This window comes from Ruditapes philippinarum, unplaced genomic scaffold (assembly GCF_026571515.1).
Source record: "Ruditapes philippinarum isolate M1 unplaced genomic scaffold, ASM2657151v2 ctg714_1_1_1_1, whole genome shotgun sequence".
NCBI lineage: Eukaryota > Metazoa > Mollusca > Bivalvia > Venerida > Veneridae > Ruditapes > Ruditapes philippinarum.
In genome coordinates this window covers 55,828-77,876 of record NW_026855064.1, presented here as the reverse complement: position 1 = coordinate 77,876, position 22,049 = coordinate 55,828, and the positions used below count along the sequence as shown (strand labels likewise).

The 22,049-nt window shown below is 32.9% G+C and overlaps 1 protein-coding gene across 1 annotated transcript in view; it reads left to right on the top strand.

The window, feature by feature from the left end:
* LOC132742005 (cyclic nucleotide-gated channel rod photoreceptor subunit alpha-like) overlaps nucleotides 1-22,049 on the top strand; it is a 75,612-nt gene that overhangs the window by 40,250 nt on the left and 13,313 nt on the right. Inside the window, exon 2 of the mRNA XM_060730287.1 lies at nucleotides 1,213-3,700. Coding sequence (XP_060586270.1) covers nucleotides 2,314-3,700 — 1,387 coding nt within the window. The 5' untranslated portion in view covers nucleotides 1,213-2,313. The remainder of the gene's footprint in view (nucleotides 1-1,212; nucleotides 3,701-22,049) is intronic.

The window sequence follows — 22,049 nt, the reverse complement described above, 5'->3', positions numbered from 1 at the left end:
GCAAAGTACCTCCAAAAATCAAATTATATTAAACATTGCTTTTAATGAATTCAGTAGACGTTTAAATGGCAATTTCATTTTCACCTGCAAATTTCATTAGTGTTTTGTTCAGATGTTACTGATTGAAGAAAACGTTTGATTCTATTTCTGTTTCAACTATGTTATTGGAGATAAATAAACGCATATAAAGCGTTAGTACATTACTTTTTGAGCTGGCTATTAAATTCAATTAAAGGTTTTGCTGAAACTGTTTCAGATCCGTAACAATAATTTTGTTACGTAATTCTGTGTTGCAATCTCACTGTTAATGCGGTACAATTTACTTTGAAACGTGCTTTTAAATTCTGTCATAAACCGTTGATGTCTTTGTGAAATATATTTCCCATCTGTCCCATTAGTTGATTTCTAAGCTTTGTTGATTATTGACAATGTCAAATCCTTCTGGGAACTTGTCATACAATCTTGGTTTTATTGTATGGATTTAATTGTTTTATTTACTCCAGATCTGTACCAGAATTACGCACGTAGTTTCCTGACTGTAGGCGCGCAAATTAGATTTCAAACGGTGTTGCGTAAAAAGTCGCTCTCTGTCAGAATTACATGTGATAGAGGCTTAGTGGAATATATTTATTTTTGGCATTCGAAAAAATTGGTCACAATTTGTGTGTGTTTTTTATTACTTTTAGTGGTGATATAATGTCGTCTGCACAACACCAGATGAAACATTATTTTGTGGCAACAAATAACTGATTAGTGTTCGAAATGCAATTATAGGAAGCTTTGTGTGAAAATGACATTGTGTTGGCTGTCAGGAGTCAATATCAATATATGCGTATGCTTATCACGTGACAGAATATCGTGTGCGTCTTATTATCGAACATAATGAAGTGCAATCTTTGATTAGAATAACATAGAAATCATTAAAGTGATTAAGAGTTCATTATTCTGAGAATAATTCTGTTTACGTGAGGTCAGATGAATTTTAATGATCATGATGACGTTGAATCTATTACAAAATGTTATACATGTATGTTTTGTGTTGACAGTTTTTGAATTATTTTATAGGGAAAAGCATATGTGATAATATGTATGTCATTCCCGCGTACTTACGTATTTTTTACTTTCAAACTAGGAAAAAAAAAACCACGAAATTTTAATATTAATTTTATTTTCAATGTTATGTTTATCTATTTCATTTTCCTTTATTTTCAGACTGTAGTCATGCAGCCCCGTACATGAAGACCTCCTTAGGGATCAGGCAGCTCCTTTTCTGGCGGGCTTGAATCTTCTGACGGATTGCGTGACATTCTTTTCCTCTTTACAAACAAATAATTTTAACACCAGCACGCTATCTACGTGACTCGTATAGGATAGCAAGTCTTACTGTCTTAGAAGTGAAACGATAGAAAATTCCATTACTTGGTCACTGTTTACGACAGAAATTTTTGCACATTATATCTTGGATACACTCTTTCTCTTCAAGTTCCTCCATCTGGTCTTGACGAATATATTTCCTGAAAAAAGATAAAAAAAAAATCCAACAAGAACAAATTCTAATTTCTGTGCTCATGCCTTGCATGTAGTTAAGCGGAAAGACAAAATGCTCTTCGAAATTGAAAACACAAATTATTTTGTTAGCAACAGACAATAGTTGTACGTCTGCTAAAACTGATTACTGGAAATTTTCGCGCGCTCTGTTCTACAAACCGTGAAACTGGATAAAGTCAATCGTATAGCTGACGATTCAAAGTAAATTACTGTCAACTGTGCGAACAGATTGCTGCGTATAGTAACAAGATAAAAAACGGAATTTCTGCCGGAAAAATTGGCACGTCAGTAAGCAGAAGGGTCTGACAGAATGGTTAATGTAAACAGTGTTATTGATATGACTTGATAGAATGTGATCAATCGGAAATAGATAAGATACAAGTGTTCTGAATAGTGGTTAGAAAATAAATACAGAATAAATACAGAATATTTACGGAATACATACGGAATATGTAATATTACTCACATCATTTAACAGTGATTGAAGTGTTTTTAGTGCAAATTGTTTGATTTGATATGTCTACGAATTTTCTCTGAAAAATGGAAAGTTTAAAAATAAGCACGAGAAAATATTGAAGATGCCTGTAGAGTATTACTGCTATTGGAAAATGTTCCGATGTTTAGAGGAGTGAAAATTAAGTGATATAAAGGAGTGAAAAAAGCACACGTTTGGAGATATTCTTTAATATAATGTGAGTTATTGAAATAATTTTTTTTTGTCATCTTAATTAACGAGAAATTAGGTCAGTGCACGTGCGATGCAGTATGACAAGTAGCATTAGCGTTAATCGAGTGACTGATTCAAGTCTTTCAATCAAATACACCCCTTGTGCTAAAGACGAACAGACGGACGAAGATGAGTTGGAGGAAATATCAATCATTGACGATAGACAAGATGGCGACCAAAGCCTCAGTCTCCTCAGCAAAACTGAGGACGACCAGTCGGAAAACGACGACGACATGCACGAGAATCACGACCCGGACAGCGAGAAAACAGATATTGAAATCAACGGACCTAAACTCCTCCCGGGCTCAGCAATCAGTATTATGTCATCGCCGAATGACAAAACCAAACTCATAGGCGAAAGACTTAGCTCGGGAACAGAGCTTTCTTCGCCTGTAAATAGTAAAATAACTGACACCAAATCTAACAGGTCACGAACAACATCGAGACAAAGTATATTCGAGTTGGTTCGGGTACGAACGACTCGAAAGCCGTCACGTGATGACTTTAACTTAATAAAAAAAGTTCGATCAAATGACACAGTGACATCACGAGGAGTAAGGAGACAAAGAAGAAAAGATATCCAAACTCGATTCGGTAAGAAAAGTATTCGTTCAGATAACAGATTTGAGACAAACACACAAGTTTCAGAGAAAGAAGGATGCAACTGGACCTTTGTGTTTGACCCCTCGGGTCGGCTGAGCTATTGGTGGTCATCCATTGTTAGCGTAGCGTTTATTTACAACTTCTGGGTAATCATTTACCGATTTGCTTTCCAAGAGATCAATGAATCTAACATGTCAGCATGGTTTGGCATGGACTACCTAGCCGATTTTATTTATGTTTTGGATATAGCATTCCATTTTAGAACTGGGTATTTGGAAGATGGAGTGTTACAAACTGACTCGACCAAATTACGTATACATTATATGAACACAACAAATTTCTATATAGATTGTCTATGTTTACTGCCGTTAGATTTTTTGTATTTGTCCATTGGATTTTGCTCAATTTTACGTTGTTTTCGATTAGTGAAAGTGTACAGGTTTTGGACGTTCCTGGATCGGACAGAAAGGCATACAAATTATCCAAATGTTATACGAACTACAACATTGATGCACTATTTGTTAGCATTGTTCCACTGGAACGCGTGTTTATACTACATAGTTGCCACGAGAATTGAACACCACTCTGATACTTGGAATTTTCCCAAGGACAATGGTGACGTCATGCGTCAGTATCTACACGCGTTATATTGGAGTACGTTGACGTTAACGACAGTTGGCAATCTTCCAATGCCTCTAACAAATGGAGATTACGCATTCGAAATATTTGAAATGATGTTCGGATTACTTCTGTTTGCAACCGTCCTTGGTCATATATCAAATATTGTATCTTGCATCAGTGCTGCAAGGAAAGACTTTCAAGGTAAGTTACTTTTTCAACTTAAGAATGTGTTCTTCATTGCCTAAACATTTTAATGCAATAATCGTATGCTTTTTCAACATTTATTATTGGCAAGATTGTGTAGACGCAATACATGAATGTAACGTGCGTAGATATACGGACTATTGGAAAAAATGTCCTTTTACACCCTGTCTAAATTTGTGACACTGGCAAGGTATATATAAAATGAAATACATGTATATAAATTTACTACTCGACCTTGATTGTTCAAATTTAAAACATATAAATAACCAGGCATACACCGACAGACATAAAATCTGACAGTTTTACTTTAATATCGAAGCGGGTGAATTTCTCCTGCCTGTATAATTTAAGATGTTATACAAGATCTTGTTCAGACATAGTTATTTGCTTTTAGATAAAACCTTAAGTCTAGTTTGAACCATTCAGTTACTAACTCATTCATGTCATTTATTAAAGAAAACCTTTTTTCATTTTGTACCAGCAACAACACATTTCCTTCGTTTATTCGTATACTGTATTACACGTATAGATTTAATTTAAGTCAAACATTTAGACGCTATGAACATGTTTTTCTTTAATTATAATATAATAATGCATTAATTCATTTGGGCTACGACTTATTACGTAATCAGGCATTAATCGCCTCCATTCACTAAGCAATGCATTTTACTATTATACCTATACTGGAACTAAAAGTGATAAGCCTTTGCCTCAAGTAAAGACCCTAGCATGTACAATTGAAATAGAGAAAAACAGAATCCTTGAAGAACGCCCAAACTTTATAAACTGTTGAGTTCTCCACTTTCATATTTTGACTTTAAAATCCCCTTTTCATTTGAATGGACTGCTCCATTAAAATATTGGCTTATCTATATAATGGAATAAACCGGTTAAGGGTTAATTATCAATGCACTATTAAATCACCGATTTTCTTCAATACGCTTAACACAGTATTGATGTTTTTGTAGGACTTGCGTGCTCAAACAATGCATTATTACATTTAAACTTGAATGGAAATTACAGTTTCACGTGATGTGCGTTCTAGGAAGACGATTTTATTTGCAGAGCAAATTAGTTTTCGTGCAGCAAGCTGTCATACTCTGATCTTATGACAGTGCAAACACGCGTTTTTGTCGGAGATATTTTTTGTTAAAATTTCTCAGTCCTTTATAATCACACACATAATTGAGTTGATGTGACATTTGAATTACTTGGTCGGTTTTATATAGACACATGTATTCTTCTTTTTTCATTATGATTCCATTTGTATAGAAGACTTCCGGAATATATTTTGAGGAGTAAATCAAATAATTGTTATGATAAATATGTAATATATCAATAAAAATTAAATAAAATTACCACTTTTAATCCATAACTTACTTAGACCAAAGGTGGATAGGCTTTACCACCAGTAAAAACCCAGACAAGCCTGCACATCAGTGTAGTCTGGCCAGGCTCTGTACCATAGGTAGCTCAATTTCCTTTGTAGTTTCAAAGTCGCAAAATGGAACTACGTAAAGGAGATAAAAACCATAACACAAAGAATTTTTAAAATTCTGCATTGATTAAGTGATAAACTTTAAATGGGAAAATAATTCTGCCAAAGATAATAAAGAAATATTAAGAGTTAAATTGAAAATCAATGTTTGCACATGTTTTTAGCACAATTTGATTCAAAAGCGGTGTAACGCATTTCAATTTTAGTTTATTTTGCACGATAAGAATACTAATTTTGAGGAAACTGAATAAGGAAATGATCTGAATTATGCACATAAGTTATTGATGGCAAATCTCGAAATAATATTCCCAGTCCCTTTATGCCATGTACCTGAGTTGATTACCTTTAAGTTTAAAATGGACTCTAAAGAAATTTTGCCTTGTGCCCTTCCCTGTTTTTGTTTGGGGTCCTCCTTGGCTCCTTGCCACTGGCTTTTGTTGCTGGGTCGGGTGGGGCTGCGTTCATTGCACGCCGCCTTTCCTTCATGATCTTGTTTATCAGGCTAGAGAAAAAAACAAAGAAAAAAATGTGATAAAACTACTCTTAACAAGAACCCCATTACTACCTTCTAAGAATATAACATTGTATAATTAATACTGGTCTTACAAATCGCTATTTCTAGCTATTTTGCGATGACGCGAAAACGTCAAATTGACAGACTAGGATTAAAGGCTAGAAAAGAATTAAATGTGTTAAATACTTACTAGGATTGGATTAGGATGGGTGATCACATGTCCTATGTTCACGATTGTTTTAAGGCCGACCCCCTTATTTAAAATGATTTATTTTTGCCAAGTTTTAGTTGTATCTTTAAATATTTGAATGATTATCATAGTTCATGTTCCGGACAAATATTTCCGATTCAATGCTACATAACTTTCCATTGTTTCGCTTTGAATTTTCCTATTATGCTTACAGAAATGTTTTTATGCAGTAATAGTTTCATAAACATAATTATGTGGTATCATTGTATCATAATTTTCTGAAAACATATCGTTAAAAAGTTCAACAGCTACATTTGAAAACATGTACCATCAGAATCGGCAAATATTTGGTTGCAACATGGTATACGTTTATTTTTCAAATATTGAAAGATAAAATGAAAGATAACCTAATAACAAATAAGTCATGAGCGCGGGCTATAGCGGTCATCAGAACAAAATATCACGTGATCACCCACCCTGTAGGATTGAACGTTTCTTTTCTTGTCTAGACAATTATGTCTTAAAATAGAAATGTCATGCACCGACACACCTTCTCAAAATAAATTGACAAAAGTATTCAAGCACTGTTATGGGGATTGCGTAAACGTACTTTTGACATGGCGGAAGACTTGAAGCACGCTTTAATCTTCATCTGACCCAGGCAGGTTTCTATTGATGCATGTTTATAGACGTCTGTGTATGCATGTAGTCTGTGCTTAATGAGGGTCCATCCGCCCGATAAGGCACAAACGCGGCTATCGCTGTCGAGTACGTACCCCGAAGATTTCACCAGTAATACCCTTAAAGAGTTAATTTTGAAGCACAAAGTAGTGATAATTTATCTCCATGCAATTCACGGAGTATTAGCCAAAGATATAAATTTGAGCCAAAAGTAGAACATTGTGAGGCGGTCAATGAGAACCTAAATGTACAGTAACATGAGACAATAATGAAAGGAGGTAGCCTTTAAAAGGGCAATTGGTGCCAGCAAAAGGCCTGCCGTTCAATCCGTCTATCCATTCTAGGGGCTCATGCACCCTAGCACACCATCCTCGTCGACCCAAAGTCTACTTTGTAGGACCACTCCCTCTCGGCATTAGTCAGGACATCGGCAGCTGGTCCGCAGTAAAAGTTCCGATCTTTTGCACTGTCCAATGTCTTCAAATCTTCTGTCGATGCCCTGTGCCTTCTCAGCAACGAGCACGCTCCGACGGGAAGTGAGAAATTAATAGACGTCACTAAAAAGCAGATTATATGTACATTTATTAGGAAACATGAGAGTCATTGCGTCATTAAAGATCACACCTGCTTATGTAGATATATAAATATATATCCCGATAAAATTTATGGTAATTTAATTGGTGTGCCAGAAACACTTACTGATTTGCTTCTAAATGAGAATGACATGTCAAATACAGTACAATAAATACTCTTTTATCTAAGGATAGATATTTAGTTTGTGTAGAAAAGGGAATATAACTCATTATGGACTGAGAAGTTAAAAATATTTTTCATGTCGCACTTTACAAAGGAATATACATGTAGATTGTATTCACTGAAAGTTCCGTATTTTAACATGCTGTAAAGTATTTGGTTAAAAACTAAAAACTCTTACCCCCACCCACCCCCCAAAAAAGAAAAAAATTAACTAAAATAAACACTTCAAATATATTAAAATAAAATGATAAAAAATAAACAAATGCCGTCAATTATTTAAATACCAATGTAACATCACGAAATATTTAATCCTTCAGAGTATTTCGTTCATTAATATCATAGGTTTGTTTAAAAACAATTCGACAAATGACGTCAATTATTTAGTCATTAATGTAACGTAACGACATATTAAGCCATTAAGAGCATAGGTCTGTTTTAATTTTTCAATAACCCTTATTCTGCAGAATTTAATAAAAAGACCTGTCGGTTTTACATATTATCAATTTAAGGGATACCAAGATGTAACTTGAAAGATTGCCAACAAAACAGATAGAGCTTTGTCATACTGAACAGATAGATATTCAGCCTGGCCTGGCTATAATTATGCAGGTGGCAAAGGCTAATACGTTTCCGTACCAGCACGTTGAGGGTTAACTAGAACGAAATTCAATTATTTCATTTTATTTCATATGGGTTTTATGTCACACCGACACAGTATAGATCATTTGGCGACGTTCCAGCTTTACTGGTGGAGGAAGACCTCAGGACACCTTTCGTGCATTATTTCAAGCACGAACGAGCACTTGGGTAGAACCACCGACGTTCCGTCAGCTAGCTGATTGGCTTCCTCACATGAAAGAATCCAAAGTCCTTGTCGGGATTCGAACCCACAGCGGTGAGGGGCAAGTGGTTTGAAGTCAACGACCTTAACCACTCGGCCACGGACGCCCCCAATAAACATGTCTTAACTAACTCAACTGATTATTTCCATGCGATGCAATAAAGGTTTGAGAACAAATTGTTTAAAGTAATCTATTATGTTTTATTTATTATTATTAACATGTACAATAAAAACAACAACAAAAAAACAACAATATTTGCAATGAATAACTTAAATCATGGTAGCATAGCCGACTTCGAAACACGATTACGATATTTCTCAATACTGTTTATTTACATTGTTTCTCATATATTTTGAAAGCTGTCGTCTGCAAAATGTTGATTTTTCCGGAACACGTGCTCGTTCTATGAAACATAATATACATCCACTAGATCATCCATGTCCATTAAGCAGAAACATTAAAAAATCAAGACGTGTGCTGCAATGCCGACAGACAACTACAGACGACAATTTCATTTTAAAATTCATCATCGTAATAGAATTATTGATCTTCATTTGTATAGATTTGTACGTCATTTGGGAAATATGACAAACGCTGTTTCATCTTCAGTTAATATGGGAATTATACACTTTATACTCGATCATGTACAAATATTATAATATAAAGGAAAATCAGCGGATCAAATATCAGTACAAACATAGCATTACAAAATAAGTTTTCCCATTGGAAAATATTAATAATGATTTTAGAATCGAACCAAGTGATATAATATTATATAGTATTGGCTTTAATTTACCTTCACCTTAACATATACATTGTACCAGATTGATATCTTTTAGCAAGTCGTCCTTCACATTTTACATTTTATGCCCCTGATGACGAGACATATCACACCTACTTAACAGTGGCTCTTTCATATTTTGGTGACCTGTTGATATGAGAGCCCTTGACACTTCCGTTGTAGAGTAACCGACCAAAACAAAGTTGAAAAAGGTAAACACAGTTTCTAAAAATATCGGATTGAAAAGAACATGCTTGTTTTTCAAAAATCGGAGAATGCTTTGCCACGTAGAACATTTGTCTTATCATTTGGGATGCAATTGTGATACTAAATACTCCAAAATGACATTGCTAGAAACTTTACCAAATATCAAGTCGTGTGTTTTCTTTCGCGAGGGAACAAATGTTGAGTGATTTCTCTACATTAAAGTTAATGTTCCCCATTTAACCTTGCATGTAACAGTGTGCCTACATCACATTTAGCTCAACACAAAAACTATTTCAAAGAGAGGTTAAACTACTTACATTTATTCAAATTTGATCCAGCCATCTACACGGTGCTGGCACTATCGGCAATGTAAAAGAGCTTTAGCAAATGTGATGGAGCCAAAACAAACATTTAATTAGTGTCGATATTGTGTTATATGGCGATTAATATTCATAAATAGACAAATTTGCATGAGTTGATAAATACTTACTTTCGTGAAATGATTAAGTTTGGCCTTTAGCAAGAAAGCAATGCAACACTATGTAAAAGCTCTGTCAAAACAATGAACATTAAGCCAAGAATGCATCTTCGATACACGACACCACGACACCGGCGAAAACCAATCCAAGAAAAGAATGCACACACAAGGACCATGTTTCAAAAAGCAAATTAAATGATCTTGATCAAAGACACATTTTTTTTTTTGCAAATCTAACATTTTGGAAAACATTAAAAAAGAACATTAAAAAAGAACATTAAAAAAGAACATTAAACTTTTTATATTAATTGCTGAATCTATGTACAATTATGCATTTTATATTTTACCGGTTTTGGGTATTCTCATTATTACTTTTAGTATAATACAAAATTGATCAAGTGTCCGCCTTTTTGCCTAACATTTTATCCCAATTTGTCTGAGAAAAATGGATTGAATGATCGTGCAATTCGGCCATGCATACGAAAACATGTGTCAGGTGCATAACCTTATCAGTCAGCGAAGCTCGTCCGAAAGATATGATAAAAAAACCTTATTTTTCTCCATGATGCATATCATGGTCTCAATGGCCTCCGTGCATCAAATAGTACCATTACAAAAACCTACTTGCATACATATATAGTATCAATCAGTGAATTACTGAAATCAAAATTTATAGGTCACCTTTTGGTAGATAATAACATTTACGGACATGAATGGTGACATATCCGGGGTCCGTACTTTCAGTACCTGGCAAAGCGGATAGACCCTCATAAAACCTAGAATACATTTATCCCTAAAAATACTTTATTCAATTTGGAGATTCTTTAGTCTGTCCATGAATATAAATCGGAATAATTTCACAATATGGACACTTATTGAATGGTTGTATTGGCTCCGTCACATTTGCGAGGGCTCTGTCACATTGCCGATTGCGCCAGCACCGTGTCGATGGCTCACTTAAATTTGAACAAATGTTAACATTTGATTTTTACCCAAGCTCTTTGAAATATTTTTGTGTTTAGCCAAAGGGTAGGATTTAATCATGTTCCATGCACGATAAATTGGACAGACATTCACTTTATTAATAACGTTAAAGAAAACACAAGATTTAATATTTGGTAAAAGTTCTAGCAACTTCATATTGGGGTATTTCGTATTGAAAATACATACAAACTGATGAGAAAAAAATGCTCTCCGATTCATTCTTAGATTTTTAAAAAACAAGCATATTTTAAATAAAACGGATATTATTACAAACTATGTTTACCTGTTTCTGCTTTGTTTTAATCGATGGCTCTACAACGGAAGTGCCGAGGACTCTAATTCTGTTCTGTTGAAAGTGTGTCAGAATATACATGCACTTTGAGTTAACTGGAGTGCAGGTTTAAGTTGCACGCACTTCAGAGCATGCCCAATGATTGGCTCATTTTTTTCTGGGGTTTACTTATTGTGATGGCAGAGAAAGGAATAGCGATAGAAATTGCTCGTTCATTGGCTACTTTTTCTCTGGGGTTTCATATTATGACAACACGGAACATGTTATTATTGTTGATACAAAAGAGAAAGATCATCAAAACAGTCGACGATCTAATTTATACTCGGGGGCTACGCCCCCTCGTACACACCAGATCAGCATCGTCTTTCGATGCTCTGTCTATTACCTATATTCACTCAAACTTTATTTTATTTATTTTCCCTCAGTAGAAAAGGAATTTACTTTGATGACGATACCTAAGGAATGTAGAATGTTTGAATCTATGATCACCGCGACCTAAACACCTCGGCATTGTTTTTTTTTTAATTTTAAATCAAACGGATCTTCACTGACGTATTCGTTTTTAAGCTTGTGTTAGGTGGCATGGTTCCTATACTGTACCTAACGTTTCAATCATCAGTAATTGTGAATGAGTATTTGTACGGACGTCATCTTACCATATTGTTCATAATTTGCTACCTATATGAAATATTATTTCACATTCTACACCATTCACATTAACTTATTAATTAAATTTGAGCCGCGCCATGACAAAACCAACACAGTGCGTTTGTGACCAGCATCCGCGCAGTCTGACCAGGATCCATGCTGGTCGCTATCAGTTTCTGTACTTGTAATAGGGTTTGTAGGCGCACAGCATGGATCCTGATCAGACTGCGCGGATGCGCAGGCTGGTCTAGATCCATGCTGGTCGCAAACGTACTATGTTGGTTTTGTCATGGCGCGGCTCTTATTATCTCACATGCTCCTAATCAATTAAAAGCAAGATTATAAAGCACATGTTTACCTTTTCTACATAAGGACCAATTTATTTATTTCTAAGGCAAATTGTGTCTTTTGAATTTATCTAGATTCAGTTATATGTACAATAGAAACATTTATTCAATAATAGATAACAAAACTCTAGCCAAGACTCATAAAATTCACGGACAAACATTACTAAATCAACTTTTTACAGAGATATATTTTCAAACGCTTTATTCTATCTTACTCGGTAAACAGATATAACGTAATCGATCAAAATCTATCCACTGAAGACAGTTTTATTGCGGACAAACCGATAATTGCGGCATTCTAGGACAATGAATAGGTCAGTCGTTGTTAATTTAAAACATTGTCATTAGCTATAGAAAAGTAGGTATTTTTGCTTTATGATATAACAAAATGTATGTTTGCTTGCAACGGTGGTGTCGATAATTTATCACAAATATTTCACTGCACTATGGTTAACTGCTTATCTATAAATAATGAATTGCTATGGTAAAAAGCAATTTAAACAAAATTATTACTTCAATATAACGGTGAATCAGTTATTAGTAAATGTATAATGAATTATTGAGTCATTTGAAGTTTATTACACGTTTTGTACGATAGACAAGTAGAGAAAGTAAAAGTGTTTTATCTAATTATGCATCAATTCTCGTCATGCTGTAGATTTTGATAAAATTCACTCAACAAACAGCTTGAATTATTAATTGGTTACACACACATTAAAACTTTTATCATGCATGCAATTATAAAATTATTATAAACTGAAGTCACCTTTGTATCTATTGAGTCTAGAGAAAAAATTACTAGTTATATTTCTATAGTAAGGCGCACTGTGCTTATTACGATTTTCCGTTTCTTTTATTTCTTTTGATGACCTTGAAATATATGCCTGTTCTCTAGATGAACTCGTATTAACTACTCGTATGGAAGTTTAAATTGTACCGTAAAGGCTCATTAGTACTTCAAATTATTTTGTCCATAAGATTGCAGTATTTCAAATGAATCGTAACACATTTACTTTGGAAATCAGCAAACTGTTATACAGTCTTGTAAATCGACTGATTATTAAAATAATTTGTGTAAAATTTATTAGTACGTTGTTTTTTTTCAAAATTAAATTGGTCGCGCGGATGCGCCGTGCCTGACCAATATAAGTTTGTAAATACGCTCTAATAAACGTTAACCTATACTCATGCCTTAGAAAAGCTATCAATTTTATTTCTCTATAACTTTTTATTTCTTGTTTCTGATAACAGTTAAAACAAACAATAAACAAATACTCGTTTGCCATATGCATGAACTTTCTTTGCTATTTTTGTTCTGTTTAGTTTATTATTTATTACGCAATACATGACAAATATTTATAATCAAATTATGATTGAATGAAAGTGTGTTTATGATATTTTCACTCTATTGTACATATTTAATTACAAACAAGCAACTTTTGTTTCTTTTTTTTATTTTCACTTTTACATTTCTATCATTTATGTTTTAAGTACATATTAGATAGAGCAGTTTTAGAAATCCGAACAACTAGAAACTAAAATAGTTTAAGGGAACAAATATGTATATTAAGAGGCAATTATACACTCCTTTATTTAATGTCGACACCTCCCATTGCTAGAAAATAACATAGTACACACTTTGATTTAAATGATGAACTGTCGCTATCTTTGTCATAAAACTTTCTAATTTATACCTTTCAAACTTGTTCAACAAGACAAGAGTAAACGTACTGGTAGAGCGGTTTAATACGACTTGTTTAATTAATGCAAGTCCTGCCCTTATGCAATGCATTAAACCGATTTTAATATAAAATGGTGTGTAATAAGTATGCTATCAAATAAAACGTTATAACATGTATGTAATAAAATGGCAAAACATATATTTAACAACACAATATGTTACAAGTAAATATTTGTAAAGTGTCTGCTTTCTCGGTCTAAACTGCTGCTGCATGTTGCATGTGGGTTCTAAAAATGATTTAGATTATATTTAGTTAACAATAAACGGTAACAGATTTCCTTGTTACCATTTGATAAACGAGTATATGCATATGTTTCCGCATTTATAGTGAAGTTATATTTATTTCCTCATACGTAGTGTGCGGTCATATTGCCGCACCTTTATCTTAACCGAAAAAAAACAAGATTTTTTGCAGCTTATTATCCTTAAAATAGAAATATTTCTTAAAGCGCTCTGGTGCAAAGAATGCAATTGCAATAACCGACCAAGTGAATAACAAATTGTCGGTGTATGCCTTCAGTTTTATAAATATACATACACTGTATAGATTTCAAAATACTTTCGTTATATGCACCAGTATTTTCTGCATTTACTTATCTAACCCGGTAGACTTGAACAGAATCCAAATTAAAACGTCCTAAAACAATTTTGTTTGCAAATGGAAAATTTAATCATCCGGACATGATGCATTAATTGGATACTATCTTACATTTAATCTTACAATTATGTAAGATTATCTTCCAAAATGTGCAGACATGAAAAAAGTCCTTGATTTCCGTCACTTTCTCAACGATATTTCAAGCATCCTATTCATCGTTATTTTCATGAAATCTCTGGGTAACGGCTCATTTGAAGATAAAGGAGCTGTTGTGCGTTGTTGACATAAGATTATAATGTGGAGGAGAAAGACCTATTCAAATGTCTACCTTTTTTACAATTTCGGACGAACTCGTCGCATTTCGGTATCCTTCGTTAAACCTTTATACATCTTTTTGTTTGTTTAATGTTTTCCTAGAAATTATTTCGTTTTCTTAAGGATTGCATTTTCGCGGAGACAAACTCTTGCTTAATCATTGTGACCGCGAATTTCGCCAATATTAAGTCTCCTTTTCGCGGGTACAAACATTCGCGGAAATGTATCCACCGCGAAAAAGCGCCAACTGAAAAAAAAAACAACCTCAAAATGTTTTCTAGGGATACAGTATAACATTTTATGTTGTAACATTTTTCGGTATCAAATGATACATTCTTCACATCGTTCCCAGTTTACAACAATCCATTTGTAACGGTATCCATCCCTGTGGAATAATAAAGAATATAGGAGACGCACGTTGTAATAGTAAATCCAAGCGTTGTTCTTGTCCTCTTTATGTCTGCTTCATCAGTGTTTCTGCTTTTTTTGTCATGTAAATGAATTTTAAAAACCATTAAGATGCACACACACCTGACTTTAACAAAGATGTCAATTACTAGTATCTTTACACCGTTTAATTTACAATCATCATAATCAAACAGTTTACTTGAATAGTACAATTAACAGCTATTACAGTGCTCTTATGTTCCATATGTTTCAGTCAGTAATGTATATGGTATAAATATAAGACTGCATGAAAAAAAGTTTTATCACATACCTGTGCCGATTTAACGACTCCGTAAAAATGGTATTTCACGGCCGTGCATATATTTTGACGTGACGTCATTTACGTTATACAAACATAGTGTAAAGACGCGATAAATTTTAGCGTCACACTAAAGGCGTGCCAATAAATAATGGTTCTTTTGCATTTTAAGCAGTCTTTATGTTTGGATATGTTATAAACATAATACTATATTCGTATAAGTTCAATACTGAATTTATTGAGCTCGTTCAATAACTTCAGTATTGCACCTACACTCATTTAACATCCTGTATTTATTAACATACCATTCAAGAGAGATACATAAATAGAGGATATTCAAGTTTTTTCTATAAATACATGATTTATTTTCATCGAGTGGTAAGAAAATAAATATTTCATGAGTGGCGGTAGCCACGAGTGAAATATGGTAATTTTCATGCCACAAGATGAAAATAAATCATGTATTTATAGAAAAGAACTTGAATTTTCTGTTTATTATATCCATTTTTCTCTTTTTTTGCGATAAAATTTGAAAGATTTTCCCTTAAATTATGTGTACTGGCAGAATTTAAAAGAAAGTAGTCCGGCAAGACACCAGTGAAAATACGGAAAATATGTTTCACTGCAGTGAAAAATAAATTTTTACAGTGAAAATACGGAAAATGAAAATACGCATTTTATTTCATCAATATTTCTCAATATTTCATTTATAAGCATATAATAAAGACATATTCCAGAAGGGACCTGAGAAGTGTATTTTTGAAACATGTATTTTATATACATAGTTATTCAGTACATGATAAAAAAGAGCTGCACTCTCATTGGTCTAAACAGTAATCAAAATGAACAGGGTCTTACTATTTGAAAGACTCTGACATGAATTATAAAATCGTGTTCTCACATTCACTGGCTTATTTTTTTTCTTATCTAAAAAATAGAATCAAACTCTTATTCATTGACAATACAGCAACGAATATTAACTACGCATGGCAATAAAGCTTGATTGTTGCATTTTGTTCTTGTGGCATGTTCAAATCAGACTACCTCACAATTATTGTTAAAAGTTGCTCCGCAATGGTACATTGGTTCGCCTAGCCATTAAACGTCTGATATCATCTTGTTCCACGCATTTTCAGATATTAAAAAAAATAGGCTGATCATATAATAAAAAGATATCACTTGAATATGACCGAGGCGATATGACATCAAGCGATGACTATCACATCATATACAATGGCTCACTGGTCAATAATTGTATATTCATTCTTACACGAAGTTAAAACGTTGATAAGTCCTATAAATGTCTGTTAGAGAAGGAATGAATTCATGGAAATAATCGAATGTTAAACATTACAACATGAGTGCATTTTAAAAAGTTAAAATTATTTAAGCATTTCAAATAACTAGTTTAAGATTGCAACATCGTTTTGTTATTTTTTTAAGATTGCTTTTATATGTCGACTAAATCAATTAATGTAATAAACATGTTATTAGACTTTTATGCTTTAGTTCAATTATAAGAAAAATAAATGAGTGAATTAAAAGTGTACTGACATTCAGGACTGGTGTAAATTGAACCGCATCCACGAACTCGCAACGCAGCATTGTTTTGAATTTCAACACAAAGGTGCCAGATATTCAGTATTTATTTGCGTCCCTTTTTAAGCGGTTACTACGAATAACTAAACAAAAGGACCGTTGTTTCTCTCACAATGTTGCTATCATCCCCGAGAAGAAATTATTCAGCATTTTTACATCATTTTGTAAGTCTCAAGTTTGAAATAATATAAAAGGTTTACAATCATTAAAAATGATTATTCTGATTTTCTTTATCGACCATATGAATATTTCTTTTACATTTTTTGAGCAGTATATAAAACTGTAGTATAAAAGATATATGAACAGTACCTGCCCACGTTCAACGGCACTGGAGTATTTCGAGTATAATTTGTCGGCTTTATTTTCTATGTACACTTCCAGGTTTTCACTCATAAATGACCTCTAAAAATCAAATATTAAATAATCACATAACCCCAAAAAAAGTAACATTATGCTCATTTTTTTTGCTGTCAAGAGTTGAATTAGTTATATATTTCAAAAGATTAATTATCATAATGTTGATTGATCATAATTATAATGAAAAATGTTATTAAAACCGTATAAAAATGGCCTAAATTATAAAAAGACTGTCCCACACTTTTTGTAAAATGAATTCCCATAAATCTTACGATATTAAAAGAAATTACATTTGGTCACGTGGAATATTGATTTTTATTTCGTCGTAAAATATTAAATTTAACTGAATTATGTCAAAATATCAAGTTGTTTTTAATTTTAATCTGTTCATTGACCATTTATAATTTAGACCTGAATAGTAATATTATGTCAATGAAATATGACGTTATTTTCATATATATTTCTACCCAATAATCGTCATAAGAAATTATCACAAAAATTGTTTTAACATTATGTAATGTGTGAGTGGATTAACATCATGATGTAGTTATATAAGCGAATGAAATGGTATATCTAAGGAAAGACAACAGTAACCTGAATTGTCCATGTTCTATTTAACATGTCTCCCTTAGTATATAAAATGCTAAAAAGATTGTCTATAGTAAATATGTATGGCATTAAACAGTATGAAATTATCTTATTAGTAACAGTCAATTAAAGAGATTTACAAGGATTTTTGTGTAGTTTTTATTACGTCAAAAATAATAAAACATGTATCAGTATTGTAAGTAGTAGATATAACGCATTAACGAAGTTTTTATTTACATTTCATACGATGCAATCTCCTTATGATGTTCGTGAATGCATTGAATTAAATATGAGCCGCGCCATGACAAAACCAACATAATTGGTTTGCGACCAGCATGAATCCAGACTAGCCTGCGCATCCGCGCAGTCTGATCAGAATCCATGATGTTCGCTGTCAGTTTCTCTACTTGTTATAAGGCTTGTAACCGCCTCCGATCCGTGGTCGAGGGGTTAGAGTCGATGAATTCTAATCCAGTTACCTCTCTGGCGTGACTTCGATCCCCGGAAGATGCTTTGGTAGTTTAGCACGGAGGAAGGTAGTCTAGTACTGGTATAACTCTCCATGAACGATAGTTAGGAATATACCCGCCTATATGACTGAAATACTGTTGGGAAAAGGCGTACAATGAAACAAACAAACAAACATACCGACATAAACATAAGGTTTGTAAGCGAACAGAATGGATCCTGATCAGACTTCGCCGATGCGCAGGCTGGTCTGGATCCATCCTGGTCGCAAATGCATTATGTTGGTTTTGTCATGGCGCGGCTCAATTGATATTCAAGCTTATATTTTGCAAATGTTCTGTTGAACAAGTTATAAGTTAATTATATGCCAGAAAGATGTACACTAAATAAATGTATTTTGTATAGTAATATGTGTCGTGTAATTCTTGAGTAGCTATTAAGGAAATACGCATACACGTTAAAGATTTTCTAGAATTTTAATTAGTTTATTTGAATGCGACTTTATTTTAACCCCTCCATTTAAATATAACTTTTGTAGTAAATATCTAATTTAGGTTTATACATGAAGAGACAGGCTTCTGAATATATGAGGAATCCTCAAGGATATTGAATTTGCATTGATCGATCTCATTTTCCATAAAGCCAAGACTGACGAAATATCAAGGGACATATTAGTTTGCAAAATTGTCAACACTCGTTAAAATGTGATTTAAGATGGCATCCAGTAACGTCATTGGTCCACGGAGACTATTCTTTTTTTCCACAATCCTGGATATAATTCAAATCCGTTTTCCCATTCAGTAAAGGTTGACGTGTCATACTACTGACGTTATTTTCTCTTGCATTGAGCCTAATGAGTGAGAACGTCATTTATCAAATGTTCATTGTGTTTTAGAGCATACCTTTCACCATAGCAACGACATTGCTTCGGGAATACTGCACGAGATATTTTGGTATAATTAACAGTATTTCATTGTCAGTTGGCAATTTATATTCAACAATGCCTGATACGAATTGAGGATGACGTTGATAAAAATATTGTGCTATTTCTATCGCTATAATAATCTAGGCCTACACTTCAAATAAGTCAACATTCAGATCAACTAAATCAAATTATTACTTAAAATTGTCATGTCTTTAAAATTAATAACATGACTTGCCAACACAAAATAAAAGTAGTCGGCATATGACATCCACAAATACGGTTTACGGCAGTTTTGTCTAAAATGTTGATAACATTGATAAAACAAATTCAGAATGAAACACTTGTTTTGGTTTTTCTCTTAATGCGTTTCAAAATGCCGTCAGGAATAATTGTGATTTAATGTGTAACAAAAATAAAACATTGTTAACTGAAAAATGTTGACCAAAATGCGTTTATAGCAATTCTTGATATCAATGTACGCACGGCATATACTAGTATATTAAGATTTTGTGATGTTGCTATGGTCCTTTTTGTGTCCACAGTTTATATGTATTGATTACATTTTAGGAAGTACGAATATAATAAATTATGTTTTTGTCGTCTTTTTTACATGTTTGCATAACAACTAAGTTCAAATATTTATGTACGAAAACAACGTATTTTCTGTCTGAACATATATCGGACGTCTTGTTTAAATATTCAGTCTCTAGGTTAATAGATTTTTGTCTATGATCGTATAAAATGCTAATATATAATTTCGTTTCGAGAAAGTATTTTCCACTGAGACATGGCTTCACCTTAATGGAATTAATTATCTTCTATTTGTGGTAAATATCTTAATGTTGATTCCCTAAAGGAGAGGTACTGGCCTGGCTTACTTGCTGATTTTTCTGTTCGAACTATTGGAGACAAGCAGTTAACGGTTTATATAAGTCTTTGTATTCTATCAAGTAAAACTGAAAATAGGTGTGTTCAGATTTATATATTTTGTAAATTACTAGCGAATGTTTGATATCCTTTGATGACAGATTTAGTTACAGATAAAAGGCATTATAAGGTATAAAGATTATATGACGTTTTAAATCTTTGTTGTCTCACAAAATATGAATTGATAATTGGAACGTAAAATAAAATGTTTGTACTTAATTGTGCTTATATTTCTGTTTCATTGTCTGCTAGTGACACATGTTCCTGAAATCACAGAGAAGTGAACTATTGTATATTACAAATTAACGTACATGTATGCAGGAAAACTACTTATCGACATTATAATTCAACGTTGTAATAAATAAAGTACATAATTATACTACATAGGCATAATTTAGAGAAGCTCTCAGCTTTTTTTGAAGATAAGTAATGCGAAAGAATCACTTCGCATCATATATTAATTCTGTAATAGAAATGATCGTTAACAATAGACTATATTCAATGATAAATGCCACAAAGTTCGTTAACATATTAACAAAGGAATGATTAATGATATTATATGAAATAAAAGATGACTGACGAGAATTCTATGGAAATCTTTGACCGATCAGTGACAAATTTGGCGTTTACTAGCCTAATTACCACTTAGCTCAGTAAGCATCAAGCACATTTTCGTAACTGAAGAGTAACTGAATAGTTTTTAAATATGCCTTTGTATATGTAATCTAAAAATGTACATTGTGTCGTAAAGGCACATTGTGTCTCAAAATTAATTAATGTATCCATCTATGCAATGGGCAAATGCGAGTTTTATAACGTTTAAATAATGGATTTAGAGCGTGATAGACGCTTATCACATGAGGACAGCAGTGCTGAACGTGAAATTATTTGTCATAAAAGTAGCAATATGTAAACACAGTAGAGTTTTGACATCAATACATACTATTATATCACTTTAACTATACTAATTGCCAGACGCAACATAAGCCAAAGATGTGAACGTAATTTGCCAATAAGTAACATTTTTAGAAACTGTAACGGGACACCAAAATATTATTCAGGTACAAGTTTTCTCAAAATCTCTGTAGAAAATCTAAAATCATTCATGAATGTTTATACTCCTTCAAACAATGATTCATTAAAGTTATACAGAATTTGCAGCATATAGAAAATTCTGCCAAACAATTACACACTACTGTTTGTAACAAGACAAATAGAATAATGAATTTCAGCGCAATCTACATAAAGTTATCATTAAACATACAATAGGACAGTGGCCTTTAATATCGGAAACGAATGGTTCACTTTATGTCAATGGATCAGTCTCCTGTCTTGAATCAATACCAGAAGAACATATTTAATAAATCTTCTATTGGATCAAGATTTGATATATCGCTATTTCGCTTTGCGTCTAACCTTGCGCTGCAAAATAAGAATATGATACTTACTAATATAACTATCAAGCACTTTCGGCTATATCTAGGTCATTGTATTTATTGGCATATTGTATCAAGAAAGAAAGTTATTGACCTGTTATCTTAACATTGCAGTTGAACTTAATATGTACTATGTCAGTATTGAAACTGTTCATTAGAGTACATAGAAGTTTTGTAGATTTAATGTCAAATACGTTCATATGAAGTAATTGCTATATAAAATGGGCAGGATATTTTGTGCTAAATTCTTATTTTACTGTTTAAAGGGCTTATTAAATTCCACGTGTCAAGTTTACAGAGTGTACTTTGAATTCAAATGAACAACATTATATAAGATATAATGTATGCTATTTTGACTTGAATTATTTCTTAATTACATAAACCAAAACAATACTTTTCAGTTTTCTCAGCTGACATTTTTCTTTTTAAAATAAAGACATAAATTTTCTAAAAAGACTCTAAACTTTA